This window comes from Humulus lupulus, chromosome 4, assembly GCF_963169125.1.
Source record: "Humulus lupulus chromosome 4, drHumLupu1.1, whole genome shotgun sequence".
NCBI classification, from domain to species: Eukaryota; Viridiplantae; Streptophyta; class Magnoliopsida; order Rosales; family Cannabaceae; genus Humulus; species Humulus lupulus.
In genome coordinates, this window is record NC_084796.1 from 56,520,544 (window position 1) to 56,543,837 (window position 23,294).

Genomic DNA, 23,294 nt, shown 5'->3' on the forward strand with positions numbered 1-23,294 from the left:
ATTTCTCATGCGCATGAATCTGAATAAAATAGAAACCTACAAATACCTTTTCTAGATGTAGAGTACGTGTAGATCAAATAGCGTCTTAGCCTCCTAACTCACCATCTTCCATACTATGGTTTGCACAAAGAGAATGAGACAGGTGGATGTCTTTGCTATTTGGTAGGATACACAAGAACACACTTTTGAATCTCAACACATGAGATAGTGTTCTTCTCACAATTCAGAGATAACAAAGTTCTTTATTTCTCTCTCTTGACAAATAATGTTAATTGCATCTGATCTCTCTCCTTTTTTTCTTGATGTTATATTCTATTAATATAATAATATAAATAAGACATATCCCTAATCTTATTGGGCCTTTGCGTGGGCCACAGTCCATTTAGACTGTGGTTGGCGCCAACTATAGGGTTTTGGACCTTGTGGTATTTTATCTCTATAAAATGCTATTCGTTGGGCATTTATCATATTATTTTATGTAGTATACAATTATACTACAAAATTGAATATGATTAAATAAATTTTTAATAAAAAATTAATTTCACAAAATTATTAATATAATTTTATTTGCCATTAAATGTTATTTCATAAATAATATTTTAAATATTATTTCACAAATAATATTAATTTGTGAGATTAAACATAACACTTTATTATTTCAATTATTTCCTTTTAATACCAAAATCATACATCTTTGTTAGCAAGACAGTATGGGGACAGTATGGACCCGTAGTTCTAAGCTCCAATAATTTAATTAATTTCACTAACTCTTAGTTCCATTAATTAATTTATTAACTATGAATTATTCCACTAGAAATTCATACTTGAACTCTCAAAACTAAAGTCTTATATTATTAGAAGTTATAACTATAAAGTCATCCATTGATTTAGTCATTACATGAGTTATGCCCATTTGCTAGTTGTTCATAATTAAAGCTAGATCTTAATTAGTTCCATTGATCCTCTAATGAACATTGTTCTATAAATTTAATTATAGAATGAAATTTCTGTTCTCCAACAGAAATTAAGTGCTCTATGTTCAAGCCCCGAATCAACACTAAAATGAACAACTAATATGCTTTCATTTAAGTATGGAGCAGATTTCATATCTCTGAAGTATGTTCCCAGCCAATTGCAGTTCTATGATTCCAAGATATCAAGAATTCGGTCGTAGGAATATTGAACATTATCCGATAAGTCAGAAGTCATAAAAGCACAAATGGGAGTTCATTACTCACTTTAGGATTGAGGTCAAATCTCAAACGACCATCGATTGATGAATGTAGAACTTCTATATTTTAACGGAGATTATCAGAAGTTCTTTCTTTCATCGTGTCACAGTCCAATACAATCTATATTGTATACGGCACCTCAATTTCTCTATGTCGCTACACTTAATGGTATGGATAAATTGTTCTGTCTTAAACAGAAGATAGACCGTACTCATAATCTTTATTAAATAAAACTCCCACTTTATTTCGGACAATTTTTATATTATTATCTTGAATTAAATCTTCTTGTATATATATCATTATACATATACTTAATTCAAGACCATATCAATAATATTGGATTTTCATGATAAATGACATGTATAATTAAATACAAATATGAGTGCAAAATTTTAACTTTATTTAATTAAAAGTAATCGTTCGTAGAGAAATATGCTTTAAGGGCACAAATCACAACAGTGCAGTATATGCGGTTTATACCTATCACAAATAATTTAACTATTAAATATTATAGTTAATAAAAATTCAAAATAAAGCTTATAATCAAAGAGTGTTTAACAAAACAATAAATATACAACAAACTAATAATTTTTTAGCAAAACAATCACTACACCAAATACCCCTTAGCATAACACAAGAATATAATACTACTGAAAAAGTATTATTATATACATATATGTGGTAAAATAAAAAAATGGCGCTAATTTATTTTGGTGCTCGCCTATAACTTGTTATATTTTTTTCCTAGCCCGCCTATAACTCTCCCGTTTTCTTCTTCGCACCCATCTGCGCCTCTCCCTGCTTGAAATCTTCCTTTAAGCATCTCTACCACCCCGACTGCATTCTGTCCTGGCTCACTCACCATAACTCCTGCCCCATTTTTCGGTTCCAGTTACCCGCAGAGCAAGCCAAGCTGGACTCTTTTGGGTCCCCGGAAGGGGTTTTGAGGTTAGGGGACTTGATGATGGGGGATGAGGACTGGTAGCGGCGGTGTTCAGGGCTCATTCTCTCCCAACCAGATTGCAGAGGTGGAGACAGAGACGGAGACGGAAAGAGACTCTTCGTCCAGTGTCTTCTTTCGTTCAGGGCTCGAGGCCATGGAGATGAAATGGAAGAAGAAGAAGAATATGAGGAACAATGAAAGAAGGCACTGGACGAAGAGTCTCGGAAACAACAGGTACTTTCTTCTTTTCTTTACTTTCTCGGAGTATTTTGGTTTTAACGGCTGTTGGGTTGCTGGAAAAGAATAAAAAACTAACCAAATTAATATAATATACCTAAAGGTTTGAGATATTGATATGCATTAGTTTCAATCGCAGCCCAAACTCTGCAAGATTTCAGTCAAGTGTATTTGGTTCTACTGTTCCAAGCGGATCATCTATTTTACAGTTGAGTAACGTAGTATATAAATTTTTATGGGTTTAAGCATATTTTCTGTTCTTATAATTGACCCAAGAAGACGACACATTGTTCAGGGGATGCAATGTCAAGAGAGTCCAACCCATTAAAGCAACGGCCACTGAATTGCCACCAACTGTTCAGAGTAAGGACTAGACACTTCATACATTGTAGTGTGAATTTTGAAATTCTAATATTTGATGCTCACTCATAATTTATTTTGTTTAGAATTGAAGACCGGTGGGAAGTCAAAGGTTGGGATCAATGGTAAGTTCATCATAGCTCCTAGTTTGAAATGAGGACTTAATAATGATTGTACATTCCATTGTTTGGTGTGGTTAATGTTTTTATCATTCTTTTTAGAGATGCAAACTTTTGTGCATTGGTCAATGTTTGATCAGTTTTGGCCTTCAATAATTTTTGTTTTAATAGGTCAAGGTACAGTTGAAAATCTTGCAAGAGTTGATGTGTGTTTTCATTCTGGAAAATTATTTACTTTTATTCAACTTAGTTTCTATGTTACATTCATATATTTATGTTTATTTGTTGCTTTCGAATTAGAAGTAGTCTATAGTTTGGATTCTGTTTCCTTTATGTCACTTTTTTAATCCCTTTTAGTTTGGGCGAGTTTAATATTCTGACATGTAAAAGAGTATAGCTTCATGTATCAATATTGTTCTTGGATGCTAGATATATATATATATATATATTTATATTTAATATGTGTTTTACTAAATGAAGGACCTCAGAGTTTAAAGAACTTTGTGAGCCAAGTGATTCTCTTTGAAAGAAGAATGGTAAAGTTGATTAATTCCTTACTTTTTCAATGCTTGGCTCATATAGGTTTTGGTCGGATTGGAAGATTGGTTTTACGAGTAGCAATATTCAGGGATTATATTGACGTGGTGGCAGTGAATGATCCTTTTATTGATGCTAAATACATGGTAAGGATGTCAAGCTAGCTGCAACTTGATGGATTTCAACTGCCAATGTTTTTGATATGCTCATGAATAGTCATTATAATTTATAAATTAAAATGGCACTACTCAGATGATGCAAAAAAAATTTCTTATGTTTGTAAGACTGCATCGAGCATAATATTTGGTTGACATGTCTTTGCTTACAACCTGGTTAGATGTTTGCTTCATAATGTATAATGATATGACTTAAGTCAAGTTTTTGTGCAATGCTTGCTTGATTTCTTGTCGTGTTAATAGTATGTTGTTGAATGTGGTGATTTTTTTTGTCTAAAGTGGCTAAAATGATTATGCTCTACTTTAATATGGTCAAGGCAAACTATGTTATAAAGTATGTGGAAGAACGTTTAAATTGCATTTTATTTCAGTAGCTATTAATTTTGATAAACACCTCATAGGAAGGGAGGTGCTCATTGTGTGTTCTCTTAAGAAATCATCTAGTCTCCTGGACTTGTAATTCACCTTTACGCTATCTTCTCTTCATAGTTTTGACTAAATAATTTTTATTCTCACTGCTATTAAATGTGAGAGATGTCTTAAATCCGGATCATTAATTGCTTTGAAATTATATTTATCACCTTAAACCCTCTATAAATGTTACCAAGTATTTAGTTGCATATAATTATCTCAATTATCTATTGATAAAAAAATGATTCTATTCTTTCAGATCTAACTTGAATCATGCTTATGCTTGTTGTGTGCAATGCTTGCAGTTTAGATTTTATTGTGATTTTTTGTGAGCTTATTTTTATGTCAAGTTGAGAGCATGGCAGCTTGTTAACTTGGCACTTTAAAATTTCTCACATTTTTTGGATTATGGTCTGAGGTGAGTAGTGGCTGTAGTGATGAACCATGGTCATTAATAGGCTTATGATGCTACCTTGAATGACCTTTATATTACATGAAATTATATGTATCTGAATGAAATGAGTATTTTCAGAGTATTTTATTAAATTGATGTCCTTTGCTAATAGTTCAACTTATGTAACAGTGATTCCTAATTGTCTTCTAAGGTCATCCCATTATGTGAAAATGGTTATGATATTTTCTATTCTTTATCCAAGCCTACATGTTTAAATATGACTCTACTCATGGATTATTCAAAGGAAGCATTAAGGTTGTAGATGATTCAACCTTAGAAATCAATGGGAAGCAGATTAAGGTTGTGAGTAAAAGGTAATTTTCATAAGATCTTAGCATGAAAGTGTATACATATTCTTTATTTGCTTATAGCACTTGCAAATGTGGGTGTTTTTTGTTTAAAGCTTAATGTAAATTGAGCTGACAAGTAAAATCTAAACCTTTAATCAGGGACCCTGCTGAGATTCCTTGGGGTGATTATGGAGCTGAGTATGTTGTTGAATCTTCTAGTGTTTTCACAACAATTGACAAAGCTTTAGCACATAAGAAGGTTTCTTTTACTAATTTATTCTGTTCTCTGTCTCAGATAGTCAAATGTGTGAGAGCCCACCATGCACGTACAAATCCATTTACATTTGCATGAAATTCTTTGTAACATTGAACTTTTCTGTCTTTGTAGGGTGGAGCCAAGAAAGTAGTTTTATCAGCTCCATCAGTTGATGCTCCCATGTTTGTGGTTGGAGTAAATGAGGAGATATACAAGCCAAACATGGACATTGTTTCAAATGCAAGCTTTACTACCAACTGTCTTGCTCCTCTTGCTAAGGTCGGTTGTTACTTGTTTTTATTGTTTTTGTTTTGGTTCTTGTTGTAGTTGTTTTTTCTTCTTCTTTGTGTGTGTGTGCGCGCACGTGCTCTGGATGAGTAGAAGAAACAGAAATAGAATTGATTTACAAAGAGTAGAGAGACCAAAAGAAAAACCAAAGACTGACAGTCTTACTAGAAACAACAAGATGAAAAGTATGGGAAATTTCTTTATAAAGCAACAATGAGCTGTGATTTTTGTAATGATTAGTGAAATTGTTCAAACTTGATTTTGAATTTATGAATGCATCTGGTTATATTTCCTTGTGCTTTTGATTTCAGCTAATACACTTTTGGTCTTGCTCCTGTTGCTAAGGTGTGTGCATGTGTGTGGAAATAGCAAGCTACAAGAATAAGAAATTTCTTTAAAAAGTAACAAATGAGTTGTCATTTTTTGAAATGATTAGTGAAATTGTTCAAACTAGATTTTGAATTTATGAATGCATCTGGTTAAATATCCTTGTGCTTTTGGTTTTAGCTATTATGCTTTTTAGTTATTCGCTGAGTGATTTTCTTATTACTTTACACAGGTTGTTCATGAGGAATTTGGTATTCTTGAAGGTTTAATGACAACTGTTCATGCAACTACAGGTTTGTTTTTCACTTTATTTGTTTCTATAATAGGAGAATAGTTTGCAAGTTGGTTACTTGACTCTTGTTTCTAATGTTCAACAACACAGAAGACTGTTGATGGCCCATCAATGAAGGATTGGAGAGGAGGCCGTGGAGCTGGACAAAATATCATTCCTAGTTCTACTGGTGCTGCAAAGGTAGTGAAATCTAAATTCATAGGGAAATCTAAAAACAATGCTGGTTTTAATGTGATTTGATTCTTATTCTTATTATTATGTTTATTATTATTTTTTGGAACTATAGGCTGTTGGAAAGGTTCTGCCAGAACTGGATGGAAAACTTACTGGAATGGCCTTCCGTGTTCCAACTCCTAATGTCTCGGTGGTGGACACAAGGTATAATTTTGTTGGTGACACAAGATATAATTTCTTTGATGTGTATTTTTAATACATTTTAATTGCACTGATGGAACTATTGGCAATGTCATGTGTAAGAAGTATGTTTTCATCTTGCTAATATTCTCTTAACTATTTTTTTAAATGGCCCAGAAAAATCCATTGAAAAAAACAAGATCATATTGGGGAAACTAATAGTAGTTATGCTGTTATTTGTTAAAATCAGTTTTATAACATTTGGATGATGTAATTTTTCTAAGCATATCCTCTACCTTTACCATAAGACCTTGTACAACTTGCCTTCAATTGCTTACCAATGGTTAATTTTGTGGTCTTGCCAATCAACTATCTCCCTCTCTTGGTTCTATATCCTTTCATTTCATTCTTGTCAATTCATCTCATCAAAAGTGATAACTTTCTGTGTGTGTGTGTGTGTGTGTTTTTTTTTTTTTTTTATTAACGGTTCTTTGTTGCAGTTCCACCATTGCTTTCAAGATCATATCTTTAGTCGATTTTATGGGGTCCATTGTCACCTAAACAATCACTGATCATCTTTTGTTTTGCATACTCTGATATTTTGGTCTCCTATCACCACAGAAAACATGTTTAGACAACTTAGCTTACTTGGGATTAGAATGGAATCAAATTATTTCCATGTTGTTTTTTTGGCATGTTTTGAATTGAGCCAAGAATTGCTAGCAGCCCTAGTTGGAAAGGAAAAGAATAAAAATGAAAGATGATTGTTGCTTGTTCCAATGTGGGTCTTATCTGTTTCTGTTAAAATAAATGAAAATATATTTATCGTTTACCTCATTTTTCCCAAGTTTTTGTGACATATCATTTTGGTATGGTTTTCTTTAAGGGTTGCTATGTTGGAGATCATGGTCTAGCTACTATTGGACAGTCTTGTAAGCAGCTTGGGGATTTAAATTTGTGATTTTGTGAGGCCTTAACAGATGCGGGTTTAGTTGAATTAGCTCTTGGTTGTGGGACTTCATTGAAAGCTCTTGGTATTGCTGCTTGTGCTAAGATAACTGATGTCTCACTGGAAGCAGTGGGCGTACATTGCAAGTCTCTTGAGACCCTTTCTTTAGATTCTGAGTTCATGCACAACAAAGGGGTGCTTGCTGTAGCCCAAGGATGCCCATTTTTGAAAGTATTGAAGCTACAATGCATCAATGTTACTGATGAGGCTTTGAAAGCTGTAGGCACTTCTTGTGCGCCATTGGAGTTATTAGCTCTATATAGTTTCCAGAGATTCACAGATAAGTTAGTGCCATTTTTTAATCTTTGTCGCCTCAGTTTTTACATCTTTATTTGATATGTGTTTTTGGTCATTTATTGTCGAGCAATGTGCTATCTGATTACAGGTATGAAGAATCTGTAACCATAGAACTCGTTGGAACAAATTAAATCTTGTGTACTTTTTTTTTTGTCTATTTCATTTGCTCTTAGGTTCATTTTTCAATTTTTCTATTGGTTGCCTCTAAATGTTATTGGGTACCTTAGTTTATAAGATAGAAGAGATGTGATAATAGCTTGGCTTTTTTTTCATATCTTTATTCTATTTTCTAGTAAGTTCAGTACTTATTCTTTCAATTTAGTGAGTACCTTTATGTATTAGGCCAAAGAGCAAATCAAACTGGAAAATTATTTCTGAATTCCACTGAGCAAGGAAGTTGTCTCGTTTTGCTTACAAGGTTTCGCGGAAACATCTCTGGTTGTGGGATTGAGAAGCTAGTTAGTGGGAATGGTGGCTGTTCTGACTACTCTCTTGATGATGTTACCAATAAATTGGGAGATAGAGTTAGAAGTTTAAATGAAAATTGTGAACTTACAAGTTCTAAAGGAACCTGGGAGAGTTCTTGTGATTTTTGTGTGAAGAGCTGGGAAGACATTAGGGGAATGGATTCACCATCTGCAAAACATGAGCCTGTTAACATTGAAAATGAAATGTGTAGGTTCACGGTTTTGGTGTCGATTATTGGTAGCGGGATTAAAGATGTTGGATATATCAGACCCATTTTCACATGCCTTGGGGGACAAACACTCAACTCTGGTATGTTTCTCTTGAAACTTTACACAAAAGTATTGTTTTCAAATTGTTTTTTTTCAGCTGGTCTGCGTTTTTTGCATAATAAAAGAAAGGGAAGACATAAAGCATAGTAAGAAGAATAGCATTAGAAAAGGTGATAATTCTTCTTTGGCTGGATAATTGTGCAAATACTCTGTATGGAAATGGAAATTGAAATAAAAACTTTTCTTTATGGATGTAGGTGTATGGATTCTGATTGGTTTCCTAATAGGAGTTGTAATGATGGTATTGGTTGCTGCATGCTTCCTGTGTAGAAGATACTTTAAATCAAATCACCCATCCAAAAACCATGGTATGCTCTAAAATGTTTCACCACTAAACAAGAAGCCATTTTTTCCTAGATGTATGCCATGTGCCATACTTGTACTTATTTTTGTCTAATTCACATGACAGTGTTCAGGGATGTCCTTACAAAAGAGCCTGCTTGCCGAAAAGTACCTGTCAAGGAAGTGTATGCTGCAACAAACAATCTCTGTGAATCAAATGTAATTGGTGAAGGAACTGTAGGTTAGAACTTTGCTAAAACAAAACAAGTCTGTTTACATAAAAAAGTGTAACAGGAAAGATATCCCTATGTCCATATCACCTTATCTAAGCTGTTTTTTGGACCATCCACCATAGCAATCCTAACAGGTGTTGTTTTTAAATCAGGAAAGGTCTACAAAGGGATACTGTCAAATAAGCAACCCGTAGCAATTAAGCACATCATTAATGATGAAGATGTTGAAACATTTGTCAGGGAACTTACTAGCTTAGCACATATAAGACACCCGAACCTTGTAGCTTTGCTTGGTTGCTGTGTAAGGAAAGATGATGGCTTCCTTATTTATGAGCTTTGTCCAAATGGGAACCTCTCTGAATGGCTTTTTGGTATTTCCTGACTCTTGTGTAAGGTTATTCTGTATTTCTAATTCATGTTATCATGTTTGGAGCTCATGAAATATTGACTTTTGACACACTAGGAAGAGATAAGGTCCTGTCATGGATTCAAAGGCTTGAGATTGCAATTGATTGCGCTAGAGCCTTATCTGGAATAAGGTCCTGTCATGAATGCACTTTATAAGATCCCTGGTCAGTAGTCTCAGGTTATACAGATTTACAGACTTTGTGTTGTAAATTTTCTGTTTTATAATTTATAATTCTACTCTTAATCTGGGTCCTGGATTTTTCAATGATACTTCTTTTAGCCTTTATTTTTAATCTTAATACATTTCTATAACAATGATGTTAACTGAACGATTGATGTTGTCCCTTGTTATACTTTCTTCTGCTCTTTTCTTTTGGCTATAGAGAAATTGTTCTGTTAAAAACACACGTGGAACATGTTTTAACTGCATTATGCTCTCCTCCAGCAGACTGACAAAATAAAATTTGGAACTTCTAGTGCATTGAAAAATGATTTTGCCATTAGATAACTTATTCTTCTCTTTGTCACACTGCATTCTGTGTTATTTTATTTATTTATTTTCTGGAATTTGCTAGGGGCACATGTTTCATACCAAAATCTTGCACCACATAATGTTGCATATATATATATATTTCCTTTTCGAAATAGAACCTGTCATTTGAAGTCATATGGCTAGCTGTGCAATTTTATTATTATTATGTAAAATGTCACCTGCATTACTCTTATTTTACACCCTTAACATTGTTATCTTCAATTGATTGTATTATTTTCAACTTGTGGCACAACAAGTTTTTTGGTGATCAACCTGCCATTGATATACTAACGAAGAAGCGAAATGCATTGCTTGGAGTGGCTACAAATGATGATGGAAAGCAAGTGGAGGAAGATGCTAGATATCCACCATGGGTGCAATGTTGCCTGAAATCTCATTATCTGGATAAATATGATATTTGGGGAAGTCGACATTATTGAATATTTGGCACTAAATTGGTGGTTATTAGGATAGATACTCATTGTCTTGCATGTTGGTTGGAAATTGTATAGCATGTTAGTTTTACCATGTGATTTAAGATTTATTGGTTTAAGTTTTCGGGTCTTTGTCTCCTGAGAGCTATAATATAATTTGATGACAGTGTTGAATGTTTTAAACTAATTTGTGGATTGTTAATACAATGTTGAATGCTTTTTACTTTTTGTTATTTGAAAATCAAGTTCATTTAATGATGCTAGTATATATTAGAAAACTAATTTTAATTATATAAATAAAAAATAAAAATATAATAGAATAAATTAGTGTTATATAAATGAATATATAATGAGAATTTAAACTTATCTAAATATTAAAATAATACGAAAAATGTGTTATAATATCTATTACAATAACACTTTTTATAAGTAAAGAACTTTGTTATGCAAACTTCATTATATAACACAAAAAATGTGTTATACTAAAGTGTAGTATAATACAAAAAATGTGTTATATAATCGACTATAAATAATATAATTAAACACTTATCTATTTATTAAAATAACACAGAAAGTGTGTTATCGTTGACAGTATAATAACACATCTGTATAACAATGATAAAGTGTTATGCAAAGTACCCTGACCTACGATAACATAGTCGGTCTTAGCACATCAAAAAGTGTTATGGTATGTTTTGATAACACATTTTTGGTGTTATTAAAAGCACTTTTTCTTGTAGTGAATAAAAATACAACCAACTATTAACGAAGAAAAAATGTGATATAGAAGTAAAGATTTTGATAAAGGAAGAATATATTTAGGATGAAGTAGAATATGTGTTAGCATCCTATGAAATATAATAATTTTTCTAGATATTGTATATATTATACTATATAAATATATATGTATTAAGTTTAAACGTAGTAAAATTGAAACAAATATAAGCGTGAGCTCCTCCTTCTCTCTCTGCCATGGCGTGGCAATGAAAGGTGGTGCAGAAGCTTGCTCAGGCTGACCCACGTCAAGAGCTCCCTTCATCCATAGATTTACCATCGGAGGCTCCATCGACTGAGCATGTGTGTGAAAAAAGAGCAGATGAGGCTGTGCCCTCTGCAACCCCTGAGATTCCTGATAAGGCGAAGGAAGTTTCTTCTCCTGTTGCTCCGATATTGTCAAAGGATAGGTCTGGTTCGTGGGCGGAAGAGGTAGAGACTCAAACTTTCCAAGAAGCGGCTAAGGCTACCTGGTCACGTTTCAAGGAATCCCTTCCGTTTCAGGGGGTTCAAAATTAGAATTTATGGAGCCTCTTCAGAAGGATGGACAAAAGATAGCTCAGCTGGATATTGAGGAGATAGAAGTTGAAGCATCATTTTGGAATTCCGCCTTGATCTGTGTTGTCATTGGTGCTAATCCACCATTACTAGTTTTTGAAGGTTTTATCAACAGGATTTGGGGGAAGCTTGGGATTGACCGAGTAGCACGGATGAACTCTGGTTTTATGATGGTCAAGTTCAGAGATGAAGCTACACGTGATATGGTTTTAGAATTAGGGGTAATCCATTTTGATAGGAAGCCTGTTATCTTGAGACCTTGGACGACTGACATTGAAAATCTGAAATCGATCAAATCGATACCTGTTTGGATTCGTTTGCCTGATCTGGGTTTACAATACTGGGGCACCAAATGTTTAAGTGCATTGGTTAGTACCATTGGAAAACCAATCATGATAGATAAGGTCACAAAGGATCGATCAATGATTAAGTTTGCTCGAATTCTGGTTGATATGGAGATATCAGATTCTCTTCCAAAATTCATTAACTACATTAATGAGAGAGGTCAAGTAATGGATCAATTGATAGACTATGAGTGGTTGCCTACTAAATGCACTAACTGCAAAAAGTTAGGGCACACAGCTTCTTCTTGCAAGCAAGTGGAAGTTTTGGTCTGGAGGAAAAAAGAGGTCACAGTTGATGCTGTAGAAAATCACACTAAGATTGAAGCTTCAGGCAGTAAGACTAACCAAAGGACAGACAGTTCAGATCAGGCAGTAACTGAAGAGGAACCGCATTCCTAGATTGTGGTGCTTCCAAAGGAGCAAGGATGGACTACACCGAAAAAACTAGGTACCATGAAGGCGAAATCCCCTGTTATTGGTCAGAATACAAAAAATGCTTTCAGTGTTCTTCAAGAACAACAACAATTCCTACACGATCCTTCTCCATTATTGAATTTGAATGGACAATTTCAACATAATGAGCTGGAACGTTAGAGGGTTGAATAAGAGGAATAAGCAAATAGCTGTGGGTGATATTTGCAAGATAAATAAGATTGGTATTGGGGCTCTCTTGGAAACCAAAATAAAAGGTGATCGAGTAAAGGAGGTTATGAACTCTAGATTTATGAGTTGGGATTATTACAGTAGTAAGGCTCTGGAAGGTAGGATCCTTTTAATCTGGAAGGGCAGCTGGGTCAGAGTTGATGTTCTGGTTGATCATGCTCAATTTATCCATTGTAAGGTTCTGATCTGGGCTACAGGACAATCTTTCTGTTTCACTGTGGTTTATGGCTTGAATCAGATAGAATTGAGGAAAAGTCTTTGGTCTGAGTTGGCTATAATCTCTCTTCCTGTCAAACCGTGGTTAGTTATTGGCGACTTTAATTCTGTATTTGATGTAGAAGATCGTATAGGGGGTAAGTTCATTTCTCCTAAAGAAGTAGAGGATGCTAGGAAATGGCTTGATCTTGGGATTGTGGAAGAAATGAAACTGTTGGGCTCTTATTAAACTTGGTCAAATAACCAAGATGGAAATAATCGCATTTTTTCCAAATTAGACAGAGTGTTCATAAATGAGGATTGGATTGATACGTTTCCTAATGTCAATGCAATAGCAAGTTGGGAGGTTGTTTCGGATCACTGTGCCATCATTTTGAAGCATATTTCTGTTCTAAAAAATGGTTTGCGCCCTTTCCGATTTTTCAACATGTGGACTAGTCATCCGCTCTTCAAGCCTACTGTATTGGCTAGCTGGAATAAATCATTATCATCAGAGGGATGTGGTTTGCAACAGGTCTTGAGGAAATTACATCATCTTCAGTTTGTTTTGAAGAGATTTAATTGGAGAGTTGTTGGTGATATTGTTAAGGAGTATGAGGAAAGTAAGGTGTTGTATCAGCAAGCTAAAACAACTTATTTACTGATCCGAAAAGTCAAGTCCTGAGTGATATAGAGAGAGCTTCTCACCTGGATTTTAAAAAGAAAGAGGCTGCTTATGCTAGTTTTTTGTATCAGCAGAGTAAGGTTGATTGGCTGAGATTAGGTGATGAGAACTCATCTCTGTTCTATGCCAGTATGAAGAAACGGAAAGCGCTCAATAGGATTGTGTCCTTTGTAGATGAAAATGGCAGTGTTGAAGGATTATCCAAAGGTTATAAGTCATTTTACTCAGCATTTTCAATCTTTTTTAGGAGGAGCAAGTGCAGCAACTGGGTTAGTCGAAACCTCAGTAGTACTCTCAGGACCCACTCTTTGCATTGAAGACCAAACAGTCCTGATCAAACCATTCACTTACTAGGAAGTCAAAATAGCTATGTTCAGTATAAAGGCAGTAAAGACCTCGGGACCGGACGGATTTGGGGCTGGTTTTTATAAGAGTTTATGGTCTGTTATAGGGAAAGAAGTGGCTACAACAGTAATTGAATTTTTTGATCTAGGCTACATTCCGAAGAGGCTGAACAGCACCATATTAGCTCTTATTCCCAAAGTCACTCATCCCTCTAATGCCTCATAATATCGCCCAATAACCTGCTGCAATACACTATACAAATGCATATCTAAAATGCTTTGTAACAGGTTAATTCCTATCCTTCCCAAGTTGATTAATCAGAACCAAGGTGCTTTTGTTAAGAATAGAAGTATTGCTCACAATATTCTTATTATTCAAGACCTCCTTAAAGGTTATAACAGGAAAAGAGTGTCACCTAGGTGCTTAATGAAAATCGATCTTAGCAAAGCCTACGATTCTATTGATTGGGATTTCCTTGAAAATCTGTTAAATACTTATAAGTTCCCTGGCAAGTTCATTAAATGGATTATGGTTTGCTTGAGAGGTTCTTCCTATAGTATACTTATGAATGGTCAGCTCTATGGTGATTTTAAGGGAGGTAAGGGGCTGCGACAAGGTGACCCTATTTCCCCCCTTCTATTTGTCCTAGTTATGGGTTACCTCACTCGAGCTCTTCATGGGGATGCTAAAGATAAGCATTTCAGATTTCATCCGCTTTGTAAATCTTTGAACATAACTAACCTTTGTTTTGCGGATGATTTGTTGCTAGTTTGCAAAGCTCATATCAACTCTATTCAGATTATGCAACAGGTTTTTAAGTCTTTTTCTTCAGCTTCAGGTCTGAGCATAAATCAAGCCAAGTCATGCATTTATTTTGGAGGTATTTCTTCAGTTGAGAAGGAGAAAATTTTGTGTATATCTAATATGAGAGAAGGGCAGTTTCCCCTAATGTATCTAGGTGTACCTTTGCGGCCAACTAAGTGGAAAGCTATGGATTGTGATCTAATTATTTCAAAAATTAGACAAAGACTTCATGGTTGGGCTAGTCGTAACTTGTCTTATGCTGGGCATGTGCAGCTAATTCAGTCGGTATTATTGGGGATTAGGAACTTTTGGATGAGCATATTTCTCCTTCCTCAGAAAGTTATCAAAGAAATAGACTGTTTATGCAGAATTTTCTTATGGGGTGGCAATGGTTTTCGAAGTAAATTTCATCTAGCATCTTGGGATCATGTTTGCAGGCCAAAATCTTATGGTGGTTTAGGATTTAAAGAGGGTGTTCTTTGGAATAAGATTAATCTTGCTAGATATGTTTGGGCGATCTCTTCTAAACAGGATAGCTTGTGGGTCAAATGGGTTAATTGCATCTAGTTAAAAGGGGTCCGGATCTGGGATTATGTTTTGCATCAAGATACTAGCTGGTACTGGAAAAAGCTAGTTAAGGTGAGAAAGTTACTGTCTGAATCTGAGATAAATGCTGCTGTTTGTAAGGGGAAAATAAGGTTGAATAAACTTTATCTGCACTCTATTTCTGGTTCCCCTAGCAAAAGTATGAAGAATATTTGGTGTAAACTATCAGTGCCTAAACACAGGTTTATTCTTTGGCAAGCTTTTCACCAGAAGCTGCTTACCAGAGATCTTTTACATCACTGCAATATACCAGTATTATCTCAAAGCTGCCCGGTTTGTGAGACTGAAATGGAGTGCCATGCTCACCTATTTTTTGACTGTCTGTTTTCCAGGAAAGTGCTTCAGGCAGTTGCAAAATGGTTGGGAAATCTAATGTAGCCTAGGCAGTTCCAGAATTGGTGTTGTTGGCTGGAAGAGCCAAGTAAAGATGATCTGGCTCGGGTTGTTGCAGCTTCACTGGCTGCTTCAGTCTACTTAATTTGGCAAAATAGGAACAAATGCTAGGTGGAAAGCTGCTGTTTTTCAGTAGCCCATGTTGATGATCTTACTAGAAATTCAGTTAAGGCTAGAGTTAATAATCTTTGCCGTAGGAGTAAAAAACTGACTTTGAGGGAGAAACTAATGATAAATTTTTTCTCTAAAATGTAATTGAGGGGGAGTTATCTGCTCCGCGTTTGTATTTGTTGGTTTATCAATATAATTTCCATTTCTTGATCAAAAAAAAAAAATATTGAAACAAATATAAAAAATTAATAAATATATATAAAACGATGTTGTGCGGTTTGAACCGCATTTATTAAATTCTAAACTGCAAATTGCATTGCACCGCGAAGGATTCCAAACCGTAAATTGTGGTGCGGTGTGTGTGGTTTGTGCAGTGTGGACGATTTGATGAACACCCCTAATTTCCACCCTCTTAGAGCAACTCCAATGGCAAAAGCCATTTTGGTGTTGTAACTAGGGATGGAAATGGGGCAGGTAATTGGCGGGGGTGTTCCCTGCGCCCCCATCCCCATTAACAGTTTTAATCCACATCCCCGCATATTCCCCGTTGGGGTTGGGGTGGGGAATCCTTGTGGGTACTCATTTATTTAAAACTAAAATAAACATAGGTATATTACCTAAAACTAATATATATTACATTATATTAATCACTCAAAGTATTAAATATGTCCAAAATAATATTAAAATATTTAAAAAGTTACTAATATGTTACAAAATCAGATAAAGAAACATGTCAAATAAATAAAAAAATAATATAGAATAAATAAAAAAATTAAACCGGACCTGTTGGGGTGGGGAATGCTATCCCCATCCCCACCCCCACCCCCACCCCATTTAATATTCGGGGTTTGAAAATCGCCTGTCCTACTCCCGTTCCCCATTTAGGTGGGGTTCATCCCCATGGGGAAAATTTCCATCCCTAGTTGTACCAACATCAAAATGGTAAATTAGGACCATATTTTTTTCTATTCCAATCACAACACTAAAAATTACACTAAAAAGTATATTCTCTAATAAAATAAAATATCTTCTTATTATTATATTTAATAAATATATTATATATTTAAAAATATGTATTAATAATATTATTATATTGTAAATTGATTTTGTCGTTGTCTATAGCTACATACTAAATATGGTGTGGCACTATGGACAATCCTATATTTGTTGTGATGTTTATCGTTCAGTTGGACTGAATGTAGGGGGATATCAAATCAAATTTGGTGTTTTGCAACTGGGTTGGAGTTGCCCTTAGTAGCTTGTGGGTTTGTAAGGAAATAGCTTTGGAGATATGATAAGCCTTTGAACAACTTACACTAAGCAACAAGTGAAGGTTGTTCCAAACAATGTATCAATACTTTGATTTCTGGTTATGGATGTTTTTGAGAGAGAGAGAGAGTAAATATTAAAAGAATGGTTGTTGGTACTCAAAGTCTCTCAAAAATGTATTTGGTATTTTTTTGGTGACTCTAGTCACCAAAAGTCACATTTTTAGTGAAAAATTGCAATTCTTCACTCAACATACACAAGAACATATAGATGGCACTACAAGAGAAATGATTTTTAGCTATCAAGTTATTAGCTACCAAATATTATTGGTAGCAAAAAATATTATTTTGGTACCAAATTTTAGTAGTGAAATGTCTTAGTACTAAATTTTAAACAATATTTACTAGTTAGTTTTATTTTTTAGCTACCAATAATTTTTGGTAGCAAAATATTTTTTTTTTAGCTACTAATTTAGTTACCATTTTTCTTTAGTAGCAAAATAATTTTTTAGCAACCAATTTCTTTTGTAGCAAATTATATTTATTTTAGCTACCATTTTTTTAGTAGCAAAATATTGCTTGTTTAGCTACCAATTTAGGTACCATTTGTCTTTAGTAGTAAAATAATTTTTTTAGCTACCTCTTTCTTTAGTAGGAAACTAATTATTTATTACCAACTTTTAGCTTCCATATTTCATAGCAAAATATACAGGGTAGTTATTTGGTGCACCCCCTCTAATTTTTTGCTCGGAAAGTATTTTCTGTAAGGTCCCGTAAAATCTCTTAACATAATTTGCAGAAAACACAACCATTTTCTAACATTAAGGTAACCGAAAATCCATATAAAAAAACTTTCAAAACATGCAAGAGTTAGAAAGTATGCACATACTTAAAAGTAAATTACAGTGTCATAATTTTAAAACATTCAACAAGCCCAAAATAATTTCTAGTTATCATATGGGTTCTAGTCCCCAAAACATAAATTCTCAAAAGGTCGGTCTACATGTACATCCTCGCAGATAAACTCCAACGCTCACTGATCTACTTTGCCTTTGAGCTTACCTACAACATGAAACAACTAGGTAAGTGAAACACTTAGTAAGAACAATTTAACGAACATAACCACATAAACGAAGCAAGAACTTAAACTAACTGTAACTAGGCAGATAACCAATCAATAATAGAATTCTATTGAAAATGAACCCTAACATACAATTTAAGAATGTGTGAACGTCCTGGAAAACTTATGGTCATGCCTCATAACCAAAATTCATATCCTGAAGGCACACCCGCACGCAGAAAATCCCAGAGCATACATACAGTCTTAACTGGTAACATACATACATACTTACTCACTCATATCTTAACATACATACTTACTTATTCATTCATATCTTAACATACATACTCAGTCATTCATTTCTTAACGTACATACATACTTACTTAGGGTTCCGGAGGAACCTTCAACATAACTTAACATATCTTAGCATAACTTAACACATCTTAGCATAACTTAACATATTTGACCATAGATTAACATATTGTAGTACATCTTAACATATCTTAGTACATCTTAACATATCTTACTATAGTGTCGACAGGTGTAAACTAGTTACACCAATTACCCAGACTCCTAGAAGAATTCGACATACTTTCTTAGTCATAGAGATTTGATTCCAGAATTAACTTACTTACGTGTTACGGGATTTAACCGGACTCTTATGTCACAAGTGTTAACCCGGATTTCTTACATGTTGCGGTGGCCAACCTACCTTAGTTACATAGTCACCGGTGGCGAACCGGTTTCTTACTTAGTTCCCCGGTGGCTAGCCGGAGTTCATAGTTGTCACGGTAGCTAGCCGGAATTGGAATCAACTTACTTATATGTCCTAGAGTTTAACCGGACTCTTATGACACATGTGTTAAACCAGACTTCTTACATATTGTGGTGGCCAACCGACCTTAGTTACAGTCACCGGTGAAAAACCAGTTTCTTACTTGGTTCCCGGTAGCTACCCGGGCTGCTTACCTTAATCATAAGTATGCAACCCCTCTAGGACCACGGTCTTGAGTAAACCTACTAAGACTAGTTCAAATTATTAGCTTATAACTTAGATATCTAAACTAGTCATTAACGTGTTGTAGCCAAACATATCATAAGTTGTCTTACCTGGATTCCTCAGTGCTTGCTTGTGGAAATCTTTAATCCAGAAGCGAGCCTTCCCGCTTAGATAACACTGTAGTGAAACCATGGAATGACTCGGATTAATTATGGCGTTTGATTAATTAAGTTTATGTCTTTAAGTTGAGCGATTAGGAATGAACTTAACAAATTTTCAATACTTTAAAAGCATTTGCTCTTAAATTTTAAAACTTAGACTAAACCCTTGAATTTATAGCTTTATCACATTATTCATAAAAATATGCCTACAAATAATGATGCTGGAAATTTGGAAATAAATTCATAATTTCATAAAGAGACCACTTTCTTAAGTCTAAATAAATCTTTCATTACCGCTTTCTTATTTTCCTTATAAAATATAAGTGTTAAATGCTATCTCCCACTTTATTAAAATTGTAAATAAAAAATGTCAATTTTTAGTAAATTAAGAAACTCATAAGTTTTATTATCCAAAAAGATTTTATTTTTTCAATTAACCAAATAAACAATTTTAGTCATATCTCACACAAGAGTACTATCTTAAGATTTTTTAATAAAATGTAAAACCTCATTATATTTCAAGCCACTTAAATCTTAACCCTTGATCCATAGAAAGTTATCTTATACTTACTTTAAGAAAAAGAAACATGATTTGACTAGTGAATTATGACTTAAAGTTTTAAAAAAACAAATCTGTCCAAAACATAATTTGATTTGGCAACCATTTTAGAAAAACCAAAACTCACAATCTATGGGGTATTTCTTAGTCAACTCTTGCAGGACTTTTAATTAATATAAAAAGAGTCCAAATTATTAAAACCATCTAAAAATGTTGATTTTAAACTTGTCAAAATGTTGCTCAAACATGCACTCTTCAAGCTGTCAGTTTTCCCTCCAGCCTGCACATCAATTACAAAAAGCTTATAACTTGACATAGACATAACATTTTTTGGTGTTTCAAAATACTAAAATCAAGTACTCTTCCTAAATAATGAAATACTAAAAGTCCCATTTGAAAATTTGACCAATAACCTATTGCTTGGCTCGTTGTAAGCCACTGTAACAAAACCATCTTGGTAGCAAACAATTTTGAACATATAAATTGGAAAATTTATAACTCCCAAACTATAGTGAATTTGTAAAACTTGTTTCATGGGTTTAATATCAAATATGTCCAGAACATTAAGAAAAAATTTCAGCCAAAAATAATCACTTTTACCCGCTCAAATAACTGTTCAAAGTTTTAAGGTCGGAATTATCAAACCCTAATCCAGCTTGTACTAGATTCCTAAAGAGCTCATAACTTGAGTCATATAAAATATTTTCCAGTGATTCAAGATGTTAAAATCATATAATCTTTCCAAATAACTCATTACAGAAACTCTCATTGAATAATTAGGTCATTTAGGTATGGTTTTACCCTTTGGAAGCCACTGAAATTTTTTGGCAGCAAACATGCATCAACTAATCCTATGGAACTTTGGATTCTAAGCTACCAAACACCACATAAACCACATGCATGCATCATCAGCCCACTAAATAATCTTATTACAATCCAAATAACTAATTTAACTCACAAAACAACAATCAAATTCAGATTTGCTAAAGCCATTAAAATGTTATGGTAAGAATCAAGATTTTTACCTCTTTATGTTCAAGCCTTTAGGGTGGTTGAGCTCTTTGGGTTTCAGATCACTTCTCAACACTTCACACACTAAAATCTCTTCCCATAAACACTAAGAATCAGATTATAGAGCTAGAAAAAGGAGAGGGATGCTTAAAAAGAGTTTGCTCTAGGGTTTACCTCTTTCAAAAATTTCCTTCTAAGCTTGCATGCATGTAGATGATGGTGCTCACACTTGCATCAACCACACCTAGGTTTGAGATGATGTATGTGGTGAGTGTTAAAATAACATGCATAGAGTTTTAGAATCCTTAAAGGTTCAGTCAACATAGGAAGAAGAAGGAAAGAAAGATGGTAAGAAGAAACAAGAGAACTCACCCTTTTTCTTAACTTTGGTTCAAGCTTTTTGTGAAACCTTTGGTGGAGCTTCTTCAACTTTTAAGGGGCTGAGATGAATGGTGTTTCATGAAGTAGAAAACAATTATTAAAGCTAGCCATGAAGAAGAGAAAAAGAGATGGAGAAAAAATGACATAGTTAGAGCATTTTTACCTTTGGTTTTGTAGAGTTTGTTTTTTCTTCAATGGTGCTCTAAACTTCTAGAGAGAGAAGGGAGCTTTGAGAGAGATGAGTGTGTGCTAAAAAAATCAGATGGAGTAAGAGAGAGGGAGGGGTATGGTTGAGGTATTGGAGAGAATGAGTGTTGAAATTAGCTTAGTTTTATTTTCCATAAAAAATGATAACATTGGAAAATAATGATGGCTATTTTCTTGAAATTCTATTGGGCAAGATTTTCCCACTCAAGCACTCTATATAACCAGCCACACATGCCTCAAAGTGCCCTTAATTTAAATTTTATTAATCCACAATTAAACTTGAACATAAGATCAAAAATGCATTTAGCATAGTGTATAATTTTGATTAATTTTTCTTAGTGAGAAAAATCAATTTAAATGACTTAGCTTTTTTTGAGAGATTTGTTCAGTTGTAAGTTTGGTTTGCTGGCTCGGTTGAGCTTGGTTTGTATTTGCTTTGATGGAATTTCAATATAAGCATATTTTTTCATAAAAAAAATCAATTTAAATAAAATGTGACATCACCAAACTTATCATATTTTATTTATTAAAATAACCAATAGTTATTATTTTATTTAAAGTTTATCCTCAAACTTAGTTTTGCCATAATTATTCCATCAATAATATTTTATCCAAGATTTTTACCCGATTAAGGTTTTTGACCTGGTCCACGACCAAAGGTCTCAGTTTCTAAAAAAAACTGCACTTATCACAATATAGCTAGCATTCAAACATTGCGAACTTCTTGTAACATAAAATGTTCCCCTGAAATAATACATAATACAATGAATTAAAATACCCAAACTAGGATTTACCCGGTGCCCTAAACGCGGGGCGTTACATTTTTTGCCCAAATTTTATGGTCATATATATTGTAGTTAGTTAGAGCTTCCTGCAAAATTTCAGGAAATTCCGAATAATTTATAGTGAAGAAAACAAAGTTCAAATAATTTGTTGCACCTGTGACTGTTTTTTTTATGCTTGTGGAAGATTCATGCTTGAACCTTATTTTTGGCACTGTAAATTATTCAAAATTCTCTAAAAATTTGCAGGATGCTCTAAATAACTACAATGTACACAGTCATAAAAAAACTTGCTGAAAACACTTCCCTACCCAAAAACACCAAGGGGTGTATTGATGTGCCCCTTTTTGGGGGGTGCACCGGAGAATCCTCCAAATATATGTTAGCTAACAATTTTTTGTAGTAAAATATACTTCATATTTTCAAAGTTTTTGTTACTCAATAATATATTTTTGGAGGATTCTTCGGTGCACCCCCCAATAATGGGCACACTGATGCACCCCCTTGGTAATTTTGGCTTGGGAAGTATTTTTGGTGAATTTTTCTATGACCGTGTAGATTTTAGTTATTTAGAGCATCCTGCAAATTTTCAGAAAATTCTGAATAATTTATAGTGCCAAAAATAAGGTTCAAACAGTTTATACCTTCCACACACATAAAAAAAACACAGTCACGAGTGCAACAAACTATTTGAACTTTGTTTTCTACACTATAAATTATTCAGAATTTCCCAAAAAATTTGTAGGATGCTCTAAATAACTAAAATATACATGACTATAAAAAAATTTGAGCAAAAAATACTTCCCGAGCTAAAAACTAGATGGGGGTGCATCGAAGAACTACCCTATATTTTATATTTATAATAATGATTTTTTTCAAGATAAATGTCATCATTCATATATTTGTTTTTTTTGCTCGTATTCTTATTTTTTTTTTATTTGTTAATGATATACTCAATTTGTTATTTTTTAAAAACAATTCACGATTATATGTATCCATATATATATATATTTTGAAAAATTGGAAATCAACAAATGATATGAAAAAAAAATATATTATTTATAAATAAATTAAATGCTAATATTTTTAAAATTTTCAAATCAAGATTAAAAATAGAA

The 23,294-nt window shown here is 33.8% G+C and overlaps 3 protein-coding genes across 3 annotated transcripts; all 3 read left to right on the forward strand.

Annotated features, from left to right (window-relative positions):
* The first annotated feature begins 2,203 nt into the window (after window positions 1-2,203).
* Window positions 2,204-6,356, forward strand: LOC133832199 (glyceraldehyde-3-phosphate dehydrogenase GAPCP2, chloroplastic-like). The gene is made up of 11 exons (XM_062262573.1): window positions 2,204-2,409; window positions 2,540-2,625; window positions 2,689-2,775; window positions 2,859-2,897; window positions 3,474-3,574; window positions 4,671-4,783; window positions 4,919-5,018; window positions 5,148-5,294; window positions 5,863-5,923; window positions 6,005-6,102; window positions 6,209-6,356. Exons 1-11 carry the CDS (start codon window positions 2,204-2,206, stop codon window positions 6,350-6,352), a joined length of 1,182 nt encoding a protein of 393 aa, XP_062118557.1. The 3' UTR covers window positions 6,353-6,356.
* Window positions 6,357-6,370: 14 nt separating this feature from the next.
* Window positions 6,371-8,291, forward strand: LOC133832200 (F-box/LRR-repeat protein 4-like). Its single transcript, XM_062262574.1, has 5 exons — window positions 6,371-6,401; window positions 7,257-7,569; window positions 7,756-7,808; window positions 7,925-8,106; window positions 8,262-8,291. Exons 1-5 carry the CDS (start codon window positions 6,371-6,373, stop codon window positions 8,289-8,291), a joined length of 609 nt encoding a protein of 202 aa, XP_062118558.1.
* A 4,230-nt stretch (window positions 8,292-12,521) lies between these two features.
* LOC133832201 (uncharacterized) lies at window positions 12,522-15,203 on the forward strand. Its single transcript, XM_062262575.1, has 5 exons — window positions 12,522-12,960; window positions 13,072-13,430; window positions 13,562-13,756; window positions 13,939-13,958; window positions 14,120-15,203. Exons 1-5 carry the CDS (start codon window positions 12,522-12,524, stop codon window positions 15,201-15,203), a joined length of 2,097 nt encoding a protein of 698 aa, XP_062118559.1.
* Window positions 15,204-23,294: the final 8,091 nt, after the last annotated feature.